A 13,125-nucleotide genomic window follows, 5' to 3' on the forward strand; every position below is an offset into this window, starting at 1 on the left:
GAGTTTATATCTGAAAACTTAGGGTCCTATAAAGACTCCTACACAGTTTTACCCGAGCAAGTGAGTAAATATACACCCCTAGGGTGCGTATAACCTTTTTGTAAAAGGAAAAAAATAAATATTTAAGCAGCATGATGTATGTCTAAAAATTTAAGATGGACAAAGATATTAGAAAGGGTCAAGTTTTCTTTGCTTCTCGTACAGCATAAAACTTATATATTTCCCCTTATCCAATCATCTATTCTGAATGGACGGTTAAAATTGCCCCAATCACAATGTCACATTTATACACTATTTTATTTGTAATTTTTTTCTATAAACTATTTTGATACCAAATTTTGGACGTCCATTCCTCTATTAAATTCGAACTAGAAAAAAATATAAAAAAAATATTTTCAATAAAGCAAAATAACCAAAATACCCCTGAATGTTTCAAGGGTATTTTGGTTATTATATTTTATCGAAAATTATTTTTAATAATTTTTATAGGTGCGTCCAAATGAGAAGATGACACGTACCAAATTTCATATTCATACAATTTATATAATAAAACTAAAAATAAAATACTTTTGAGACATCATATCTAAATCAAACGGTGACTGGCTCTCTTGATCAAAATCTCTCTTGATCAAAATTAGACGGCTGGATGGTAGGGGAAGCATAGAACTTCTATTATGTAGGAGAAGTACAGAAACCTTTCCCATTAGAAAGGCGCCAAAATAGTTAATAATTGAGTGAAAACCACTGCCCAGAAGAATATGATTTAGAACAAAATCACAGATGAACCTGAATGGTAACAGTTAACGAACCACACACAGTTAAGCGACTACAAAGTCCCTCCCTCCCTCTCTCTCTCTCTCTCTCTCTCTAGGTCAGACACAGTCCAAAACTTTCAACATAATCCAAGTCTCAAGAAGAGGGTCTATATATGATAAAAAATATACAAAACCAAAGGTTATAGGAAATTATCTTCGCAGATTATAGGTTCCATCAAGAAGGCAAAAACCTTGGGATAAAGAGGTAGTTTGCTATTTCTACAAAACCCAGTTAATGTCTTTGGCATCAGATGACAATTACATCTGATATGTCGCAAACAGTTGTATGAGAACAAATAAATTGAAAGGAACTAGAGGTTATAGAAACCTGTACCAATTCTTATCAAACTCACGCTGCCAAGAAATCCAATGAACAGCTTCATCAAAATTACACAAATGATTGAAACTCATAACAATCTATGCCTTTCAAATGCAAAAGCAAAGCAAAAACTTTCTTATATGAGGAAAGGATTGCCTTGCACTTTGGCTTGATTATAAATTACAAAAGAGGCAATTCAAAATGAGGAGGACGCAGCGTAGGAAAACAATGTTACAGTTCCACATACAAACACAAGTGAGGTTTACAATGATCGCACATGAAAGATGGCACGACCAAATATACATGGATTGATTAATTCACGAGTTACAAACATAAACAGGAGGATACCCTTACCCTATATGCTTGTATGAATGTCCAAAATTGAAAGCACTAGAGAGAAGTGTGCATACCTGAGTAAAGGCAATTGGGCTGCTTTTTCTTTCTTGTCTTAACCATTCAAAAAAGCAGGCAAAAAGTAACATGGTGTTCCATCCTAGACTGCATCTTCGTGATAAAGATGAAGCCCCAAGCCGAGCCGTGCACAAGCTCGACGAAATGCCATGGCTTCAGCCTTTTGCACAGGATCTCCATAACCAGTATCATCTAAGGGAGCAGTCCCAGTTGATTCCCGATAAATCTGCTCAAACAAATTACGTACTAACATGAACTTGCATATGAAATAGTTTGAATTAGTTGGAACATTATAAAGAATATAACATTGATAAGATTGGGACTAAAGACTGCAACTAATCGAATGTTCAAGACAGCAAAAGAAGAGTTCAAAGGCTATACTACAACTGACTTTCAAATAAATTGCGCTGCTATCTCAAGATCATGCCAGAGTCAAACGGGTAAATCTTTTCACTAGGACCCCCACCAGAATTGGACTATATCAAGTTGATTTTTCAACAGGTGCTCCAATGGAAATCCTGGTAAAGCAGGCATGGGGGTGGCAAGGGAGGCGGAGCACGGAAGTCTTTAGGACAAGGAGTGACTCTCTTGTCCTTCTCGGGACCAAAAGGAACAACTCAAAGTGTTCAATCATTGGCAGGGCACCAGACTAGTGGCAGTGGTCAAAAGAGACATATAACATAACAAATTGGGTAAATTATACCTTCATCTGCCCATGGAGTATTCATCTTTGTCCAATTTTTTCAACTTGTGGACCCATTGAAGTTTGCTTTTACCATATCTGGTGCAAAGCCAAACACATTGCGGACAATCTTGCCAAATAGGGGGCTTTCAACCCCTCTGAAGTTACCAACCACCCTTGGATGAGGGTAACTACATTTTTGTACGTGTCATGTCATCCTCATGCATGTGGGATTTTTCACCCAAATTTGTTCATACTCCACAATTTTTTACAAATCAGTGCACATTTCAGCTCCCGAGAGTTGAGAGCTCACATTTGTACGTTTCATACACACACTACATTTTCGAAAAAAAAAAAAAGGAGGTTGGGATCAAATAGTTAAGAAACTTCCGAAAGTCTATAAGAAAGACATATTTGTAAAACTAGTTCAAATGTGCAGCCAAATAACAGGGGGAGCAATGAAATGGCTATGGTTCATCACTAATTTTTGGGATTTTCCATTGAATTGATTAACACCATGCAAACATCATACTCCTAGCCATAAAAATGAATGATGATTTTCAAAAAGAATTAGATTTATTTATTATTTGTCTGAAACAGTATCCTATTGCCATTAAGGCAATTTACATATTTACAAGAAATTTATCCAAGTACACCTAAAATTTAAACTATTTAACATTTTACCCTAGGTGTATTTTGATAAATTTCAAAACCCATTTTGATGGGCTGTTTGAACTTTGATCAAAAGAAAGATGCACTATATTAGATAAAAAAATATGGGTAAGATGTTCATTATCATCATAGTCTTTTACCAATTAATTGGGGTAGGCATATAGGTAAAATGTTAAATAGTTCAAAACTTAGGTGTAAGATGTTAATACTTCAGATCTTAGGTGTATGATGTTCAAACCCCAGATGTAGTTTGATCAATTTCCCGATTATTATACATGTAAGTCATTTCTGCATTCGTAGGGTCACTTTCATCAGTGCCAATTGGATGATGTTCATTCATGATCATACACCTGTATACAACCCAATGGAAAACACAGAAAATACAGTCTATTCTGCAAAATGCGGTATAACCTAATGCAAAATACAAGAGCCAATTCAAGAAGAAGAAAAAATGCAACGTACATTTCTTTAGAAGATTCCTCACACACTTTACTACTCACAACATACAACTGTAGCATGAATTGTGTTCAAGAAGAAGAAAAAATGCAACGTACATTTCTTTAGAAGATTCCTCACACCCTTTACTACTCACAACATACAACTGTAGCATGAATTGTGCCTGCTACTTCATCATCATCATCAGAGCTCCCAACTAATTGGGATCGGCACCTATTACTTGATAAAAATAAAACATAAAAACAAAGTTCTGAACTCCTTTTATACATGAATGGTGAGCTTATTCTCTTCATATCCCATCGACCAATACAAGCAAACACGATGTGTTTCAGTCTGATAGAGATATGTAAATAATAATCAACAGTCAACTCTCTTTTCCTTCAATACAATGTTGTCAGACCCAAAAAAAAATCAACAATCAAGGAAAATAATAATTCACGACATACAAATTTTTTAAATGTGAAACTCTTTCACAGAAAACCATTAGTTGTTTTACGATGTTTCTGCTTCTATTCATATAAAATCATTAATCATTATCCAGGGATTTTATCCCCTATGCAACCAATTTCCAACTTTTATTCCAAGTTCTTTGACAACTACAATTGCAGTGGTCACTATAACAAAAAGATAATAATAATAATCGAGTGCAAAGAACTAAATAGTACCTCTGCATCAGTTCCGTAAAGTGTTACACGATATATAACAGAGACAGACTTGCCATCAGCAGAATATGTGATGCCCCTAACCTCGCCAGACCATTCTATGAAACAGTAATTCAACGTAAGATGAAGGAATAATACTTTGCACAAAGATAAATATAAAAAATATATTTTAACTGTCAATGACAATGGGTCATCACAACTACAGCATAACATGGTTGACCTCTTTTTGTAAAATATTCATTTGGCAGTAATTAGAATACTTTAAAGATCTAGATCTTAATGACCCAAGGAAGTTCCAGGAGATAAATATTTTCCACTAGCAATGGTTGGTTAGAAGTTTTGGAAGAGAGATATTCTCTAAAAACAATAAATATTCACTCAAAAAAATATATTTTCTACTAGCCACATTCAATTATATATGGCAAAATGTCAAACTAAGAGAAGCAAGTATACACTGAACAACCAATCAGATAATAAAAGTTAAAGTTCTTTGTAATTTTGTAAAGACATTTTCCAAAAAAAAAAAAGAACATAAATTAGATTTAAACATACAAGATGTCGTAAGTAGTAAATCACAACAAGGTGGTCAGAATAGAAAACTATAGAAGTTCATATATAATATTGCAAGAAAAATGTGCTTAACCAAAAAACCTATTGGAAACCAAAAACAAAATAAGAAAGAAAATCTATGCACAAGAGATTTGAATAACTTGAGAAAGGGAAGACCTGGAGCATGTAGATTCATTATCCGATTAACAATATGCCTGCAAAAAGAAAAATCGTATTTCACAAACTACTGAGGCAGCAAATCTAGAAGAATCACATAGCTTCCCCAAATCTTAAAGGAAATTCTACGAAAAAATCAGATATCAAGATCAGACTAGCCTGCAAATAACTCGCAATTTACATAGTGACTGCAAGTATATGAATGCACACAATGGTCAAATCATCCATTCATCCTACAAGTTAAGGTCATGTAACAATTCATAATTTTCAGAAAACGTTTTATAACATGATAGACAGTTATTGTGATGATTTGTAGCCTACCATGCTTGAAAACAAAGAATAAAATCATTTAACTTTTATAGCCATGTCCTTTCCAATTGCAAGTGTATGACAGGCACACTCACACTCACAGCCGTGCAGGGGCACGAGTGTTCGCATACACACTTTCATACCTGCATACATGCATGATACACATATGCTTACACGTACAATTCCTTTTTTTTTTCTTTTTTCTTTGTGAAATTTGAATCGGTATTCAACGAGCAAACTTCTAAGGGTCAAACTCCAACAAATATAATATATGCCAAATGGGTCAGTAAATTTAAAGCCATAAAAAACTCCCAAGATTTGAAATGGCATAAAGATTTACTCCGAAAACACTGGAATTAACCAGAAGGTGTTTCTCGCTAATCCTTTATGTGGACACTTGCAACTTCTTTCCCAAAAAAATGGAGGTCACCTCACTAGAATTGACTCCACATGCAACTTCCCAAAAAGTACGCCAAGCTAAACCATTATCAACTAATGAAGATGCTTTCTAATCGAACTCCAAGCAAGTTCATCATATATCATAGATTCAACACATGATGAAGAGGCAGCTCGCAACTTGTCTGTTCTCGTGTGCTTATTCCCTAGTGCCCTTCCTTCACGCCACCCCTCCCCAGCAGGTTATAAGCTTTTGTATGTAAGCTGGTGGGGGCCAGCTCTCTCTGAGCTCTGAGTAAGGAGGGGGGAACCATAGCGTAGGCAATTGACATCATTCACTCACCGGGCCAAAATCGATTGGAGAAGGGACTCAGGAAGAAACTGTTATTCCTGTATATTAATAAATGGACTACCCCACTCCCTATTTCAAGCCACAAAAGCCATTTTTTAGTTTCAAGTGCTGCATACAATATATCAGGGTTCCAAAAATTGCCTGTCCGACTCAGGAATTACTGCATCGAGAGGCTGCCAGTTCAGGGCTGAAAAATCCTGGAATCATCCTTGTCCCTCAGTTTTGCAGTACTTTTAAAATCGTTTTTCTATTCATATAGCCTGGTCCGACTCCGACTTACCCAAGCATGAACAGGGGAGTAGGACTCAAACTCCTATCAAGTCGAAGCCCAATTCCATTTTTTGAAACACTGCAATATATAACATCCAAAATGCCGCATCACCTCTAAAACCTTCAAATTTGAAATGGCACCGCCTCAAATGGGAATAATTTCAATAACCATTCATCTTACACAATTAAACAGAGAGAGAGAGACGGGCTAAACTTAAAATAAGCTAAGGGATTTGGAATGCCTACTATGTGCAGCTAATAAGAGAATAATAAGTGAAACTAAAACATTGTATTTGCCTTTGTTTGCTGGAGGAGGGGAGATAGAGAGAGAGAGGGGGAGGGGGGGAGAGATAGAGATTGAACCTAAGCCAAGTGCTGAACACAGAGAGCCCAGAGAGTGAAATGCTTGGTGCGAAATGCTAGCCTAGAGAGAGAGAGAGAGAGAGAGATTAAACTTAAGCCAAGTAATAAATTTAGAAAGCCTAGAAGTGACATGCTTGGCGCAAAAGTGCTAGCCTAAAGAGAGAAAGAGAGATTGAACGTAAGCTAAGTAATGAATGCAGAGAGCCTAGAAAGTGAAATGCTTGGCATGAAAGTGCTAGCCTAAGTTCCAGTAACTAATATGCCTACTCATTTCCTTTGTCAGTTAGATAACAATCATAACCTTCCAAACAAAATATATAGCAAATGTGATTTCAAATTTGCGTCTGTCTGACGAAGCCAAGCATCACATTTTAATCATCAATTGCCCAACTGGACCACAAATTCACACCTAAATCCCAGTGCCTAGTAAATCCAGAGCTCCATAGTTAGCTCTAAACCCCAAAACAAGGGCCCAATTAAACTATAACAATCAATAGTCACATTAGAAGATAGAAATAATTTTGATCAAGTGAAAGTCTAATCAACATTTTGATTAATGAGCAATTACACTGGATAATTAGAGAAACAAATGAAATAAAATACATTAATGGAAAATAATACAATGCAGAAACGGAGAGAAAATAGGGGAAACGATGCATTTTCTTACCATGGAACATATTTGATGGAGAACCCATCTTCCACTCTGACCTTTATGAATGAATCAGGAATTTTCCTGTTCAGTTCTCTGAGGATCTCAGATAATGGACGGCTGATCCCTTCTGATTGAACATCTTGTGCATCGTTCTCTGCAACCACCTCTTTCGAAAACTGAGACGATGATGAAGAAGCTGAAACCCTACCATAGAAGCGCAGATATTGAAGTGGCAGTGTAATTTTGCTCTGATTTCTCAAGCTTTGAGTCGAAGCCCTAGTTAGAGCCATTTTTTCACAAAGAATATGCGTTAGGCCGAGGTTTGAGAATGGCGACCTAGGGTTAATGTAATTAACTGGTTTTGGGTTTAATTTATGGGATGTTTTGCAGGGATTCCAGTGAATTAGGGTACATCAATGGAGTTTTTTGCATCTATGGAGACATTTTTTTGAATAAATTTAGGTGAAGATAGGGTTTCTAGATGCTTTAGGTTTCAGAGCAATGGATTTAATTTGTGAGATTTAGTAGGGGAAAGGTTTAAACCCTAAACCCAAAGTGAGATTTTTCAGGTTTTGGAGGGAAATGAAACAAAACGCAAAAGTGGAGGGAGAAAACGATCGCACACGTGTTGTTGAAGAGAACCAGTTCCATGATCTACCGTCCATTTAAATAAGGAAAATGGTTAAAAAAGGCCGAGGCCTTTTGGGAAAAAGTAAACCCTCACCGAAAATTGTAGTTCTGTGGAAAAATCTTTAAATCCGTTCTCAGACATTGACCATCGTGGTTGTGAATAAAATTAGGATTTGTAATTTAAAAATAGTGTATATTGTAACACATCATCTAAATTATACATTATCATGTGTTCAGATCCGTACCATTTATTGAGCTTCAAATTTCATAGGCATTATGGAAACTACATCTTTTGAATTAATAGATAGTATAGATGAGTTGATTTTCACTTTTTTATTTTGTCAAAACGCAGCAGCTCATCTCAGCCCTCCATTTATGGAGACCGCGGTCTTCGATTGGGCCATGTCATTAAAAATAATTACTTGCATATGGTTCCAAGATTAATGGAGTTTGTGGACTTTGGGAAATTGGGGTTAGAGAAAAGAGAGGGGAATTTATCAAGGACTCATGATAACAATTTAACATTTTACTCATATCTTTTTATTTAATTTTGAAATACCTAAAAAAATTATATGGTATTGTGTTAGAATAGCTATATTCGAATAAAATGTTAAGTACTTCATCTCTTACAAGCAGTGTTTAAAAAACGCAGAGTCGAACCGGACTCGCCCGGTTCGACTCGAGAATCGCCATGGAGGGATCGAATCGCTATAAAAAACGGGAATCGTCCGGTTCTAGAGAGAATCAGACGATTCTGCACAGTGACTCGCCGATTCATTGTACGGAATCGGCGAGTCCCGTGAAGAACACGGGTTGCACAGTGTTCTTCACGGGATTATTCGAAATTTGTCATTTTTTGATCATTTTTCTTGTTTTTTTTGGCATGTGATCTAATTTGCAGGCTATAAACAGCTTTATTCAGCTTTTACACGGATTAAATAGTTGAAAAAATTGGTGTTTTTTGATCACGAATCTTGCATTTTTAGGGTTTCCGCCTTTCCTTGTGTTTCATGCCAAATAGGGCATGAATCTTTCAAAATTTGTAGGCATTTTGATCGTAAAGTTGTGCATCAAAACTTTTTGTTACTAATTTGTGATAATCGTTGAGAAAAACAGAGTTTTTTGGAGATTAAAGGCTCCGGTTCACAAAACCAGGTAAGAAGTTTGGGTTTTTTTTTTTTCCGCCATATAATTAATTTCACTGCATATTTTGAAGATAATGAGTTCAATTTGTAGGGTTTTTAATCTTTATTGTGTCTATTACGATTTAAAATTTTCAATTTTATGTAATTTGGTCAATTACAGCATGAAATTTGAGATGAACACAGAGATGTCTGCAGAACCAAAATTCAGCTGTTTTTTTTTTTTTTTCCGCCTTTTGATTTTTTTTTCATGATATATTAGAAATAATGTGTTAAAAATTTAAGGTTTTGATTCCTTGTACTGTTGTTTATCATCAAATGTACCCAATTTGATGTAATTTATTCACTTAGAGGTGGATTTTTTAGTTAAAATGGCTTATGTAAGATGGCTCTGTGAAGAACATAATTTTTTTTTTTTTTTGGTAATCCATGATCGAATTGTTTGTTTTTTTTTTTGTAATCCTTGATCGAATTTTTTTTTTTTTGTAACCCATGATAGAATTTTTTGTAATCCATGATCGAATTTTTTGTTTTATTTTTATTTTTTGTAATCCATGATCGAATTTTTTGTTTTTTGTTTTTTTTGTAACCCATGATAGAGTTTTTTGTAATCCATGATTGAATTTTTTGTAATCCATGGTCGAATTGTTTTTTTCTTTTTTTGTAATCCACGATCGAATTTTTTGTTTTTTTTTGTTTTTTTTTTTCTTGTAATCCATGATCGAATTTTTTGTTTTTTTTTTTTTTGTAACCCATGATTGAATTTTTTGTAATCCATTATCGAATTGTTTTTTTCTTTTTTTGTAATCCACGATCGAATTTTTTGTTTTTTTATGTTTTTTTTTTTTTTGTAATCCATGATTGAATTTTATGTAATCCATGATCGAATTTTTTGTAATCCATGATCGAATTTTTTGTAATCCATGATTGAATTTTTTGAAAATTTGTGATTTTTTTTTTTTAATCCATGATCAATTTTTTTTTTGTAATCCATGATTGATTTTTTTGAAAATTTGTGATTTTTTTTTTTAATCCATGATCGAATTTTTTGAAAATTTGTTAATTTTTTTTTTTAATCCATAATCGAATTTTTTTTGTAATCCATGATCGAATTTTTTGAAAATTTCCTGTACTTTTTTTTTTATTTCTTTTTATCCATGATCGAATTTTTTGAAAAATGATGATTTTCCGAAAAGATGTGAAAACCGTAATAAGGTTTTGATTATCATGATATATTAAACCCAATTTTTAATTTTTATTGTTTGAGTTTGCTGTACTTTTTTTTTTTTTTCCATGATCGAATTTTTTGAAAAATTATGATTTTCCGAAAAGATGTGAAAATCGTGATAAGGTTTTAATTATCATGAGGTATTAAACCATATTTTAAATTTTTATTGTTAAAGTTTTTGTTGAAAAAATTGTATGTTGATAGATTATTTATGCAAAAAAATGCATGTTATTATATTTTTAATGCAAAACTGCATTTTTTTTATCTGTTGTTCATGGATTTTTTAGTTGTAATGACTGATGTTAGCTGGCTCTTTGAAGAATTGTTTTTATTATTGAATTTTTAATGCAAAAAATGTATGTTCTTGATAATTGAGTTGTAGCCATGTTTGGAGCTTGCATTTTGTATTATATTATCCTAAATGTTTGTAATTGATATGTACGAAAATATTATTGTCAATAAAGGTATTTTGCAATAACAAATAACAACAAATACGACTACATGAACTACCACAACATATTATCACTATACATGGTAATTATTTTTCTTTTTTAACTGTCAGGTTAATTTTATACTTTTTACATCTTAAAACAGTTGAATCATGTCAATATCTGCAGAAGACCATGCATGGCAACATGGGGTCAGACTTGATCCCAACAAAAAAGACATAATTATTTTTAATTACTGTCAAAGAGTGATAAGTAGTGGGGTACATAGGTTCAAGCAACACTTGGCAGGGGTTAAGGGATAAGTTTCTGTATATACTAGTGTCCCTAGTAATGTAAAAAAACAGATGACGGCAATTCTTAATGCTAACAAAGGTAAAAAATTTGCCAAACATAGGATGAATGAGGAGATAGCTAGTTTATATATACCATCAAGCATGAATGATATAAGAGAGCAATATAATAATGAGCTGGACATGGCCACAAGATTGAGTTTACATGAACAATATAAGAGGAAACGTGGGTTTAGAATGCCCGGTGGGTCTAGCTCAGACATGCATGGTGGGCCTAGCTCAGATATGCATGGTGGGCCTAGCTCAAATATGCATGGCGGGCCAAGCTCGAGCATGTATGGCGGGCCCAGCTCAAATATGTATGGAGGGGTTGATGGCAATATGTATCAAGGAGAATCAGATGTTGAATAAATTGTTTCTAGGTTACCTAGGAATGCCAGTATTGCAGGTCGTGGTCGTAAATACCCATTTCTCTCAAAGCATAAGTCACAACAGATGACCTTAAAAGGCATGGTTAAAGATACAAGAAACATGTTAGAGAGATATGTTGGTAAATGATTCTACGATAAAATGATTCCCTTTGATACAGCCAATAGCCCATATTTTCCACCTATGGTCAGTGCAATCCAGAGAGTCGGGGCCGGGGTAAAACCCCCGACGACATATGAGCTCATTGGGCCAATATTAGATGAAGAGGCGGAGGAAGTTAAAAAGTGGATTGAAGAATATAAACAGAGTTGGCCAAGGACAGACATTACTCTCATGAGTGATGGTTGGTTGAATAAAGTTAGCAAAAAGGAGTTTTTAAACTTCTTGGCCTATTCCTCAAAAGGTACAGCTTTTTTGTATAGCAAAGACGTATCAGGGATGAATAAGGATGCAAACTTGTACGTACGATTATATAATCAAATAGTGGAGGAGGTGGGAGATAAGCATGTAGTCCAGTTTATTACGGACAATGCGCGTGCATGTGTTTCTGCGGGCAGCAAATTGATGGATAAGAGGAAGCATCTAGTATGGACCCCGTGTGCTGCACACAGCATCGATCTTATGTTAGAGGAGATCGGTGAGATCAAAATTGTGAAGGACACTCTAGAGAAAGCAAGGTTGGTGTCGAGATTTATATACAACCACTCTAAAATTTTATTTATATTTAGAGAACACTATAAGAAAAAAGAGATAATCAAGCCTGCCATAACCCGCTTTGCGACAGATTACTTAGCTGTGGACTTCATTCGAGAATCTGAAGGTGCATTAAAGATATTGTTTACCTGCGAAGAGTGGTTAAATGACCGCCTCTCGAAGTCCAGTACCGGTATAAAAGTGGACAACATAGTCTCAAATAGGCGGTTCTGGTCTCGATGTTCCAGCGTTGTAGAGGCCACTGCCCCTTTGGTCACGGTGTTAAGAACGGTGGATGCTGACAAGAAAGCTACCATGGGTATCCCTTATGAAGGTATTGAGAGGGCGAAATCAGCTATTGAGGAGAAGTGTAATTTTGCTAGCAAAAAGATCGAGATTATAGAAAGGAGGTGGAGTACCAAATTTAGACGTCCAATTCATTATACTGGTAAAAATATAGTTATATCATTACAATGTTTCAGTTTAAATCATTTTTTTATGAAATTGTAAATGACATTTTTCTACCTATATATTTTTTAGGTTACTACTTCAACCCAAAATTTTTCTATTTGACACCTGAACAACCCCACAATATTATGGAAGGGGTCAGATACATTATTGCAAGGTTGGAGAGAAACCATTGAAACCAAGTAGCAGCAATACAAGAGGTATTATTTAATGTTTGGGTAAGAACTTCATTGAGTTGTTATATTTGTGAGGAATAATGCACTAAAACGTAATATATTTGTTTTAGCTTGCTATGTATAGGGATGATATAGGATCTTTCGGAACTAGACTTGTCAGGAATTCTCAAACTATGATGGATCCAGGTTATCCCCTCGCTAATATTTTGTTCATTTATATATTTAATCTTATGAATTGTTCTTGCCCTTACAATGTTTTTTGCATTTTAATCCAACTGAATGGTGGGAGATATATGGTACTAATGGACTTCACTTAAAGAGGATAGCAATCAAGGTGCTCTCCTAGACATGTTCTGCTACTGGCAGTGAGCGCAACTGGAGTACGTTCCAATGGTTGCACACTACTAGGAGGAATCGACTCGCTTCTGAGAAGCTTCATAAACTAGTCTACGTTCATTATAATTTAAACCTCAGAGAGCGACCAATAAAAAGGAAGCTTGAAGACTATGGGCCGATAGACTTAGACACAATATTT

General features: G+C 34.8%; 1 protein-coding gene across 1 annotated transcript; it reads right to left on the reverse strand.

Annotated features, from left to right (window-relative positions):
* Positions 1–1,116: 1,116 nt before the first annotated feature.
* On the reverse strand, positions 1,117–7,815 carry RAD52-1 (cobalt ion binding protein). The gene is made up of 4 exons (XM_006836829.4): positions 7,101–7,815; positions 4,744–4,781; positions 4,021–4,115; positions 1,117–1,771 (listed from the first exon to the last, which is right to left on the reverse strand). The coding sequence occupies exons 1-4, from the start codon at positions 7,373–7,375 to the stop codon at positions 1,628–1,630; spliced, it is 552 nt and encodes a 183-aa protein (XP_006836892.1). The 5' UTR covers positions 7,376–7,815; the 3' UTR covers positions 1,117–1,627.
* Between the last annotated feature and the right edge of the window lie 5,310 nt (positions 7,816–13,125).

The sequence above is a fragment of the Amborella trichopoda genome, chromosome 11 (genome assembly GCF_054954075.1).
Source record: "Amborella trichopoda isolate Santa Cruz 75 chromosome 11, AtrichopodaSantaCruz75HAP2 v2.0, whole genome shotgun sequence".
In the NCBI taxonomy this organism is placed as follows: domain Eukaryota; kingdom Viridiplantae; phylum Streptophyta; class Magnoliopsida; order Amborellales; family Amborellaceae; genus Amborella; species Amborella trichopoda.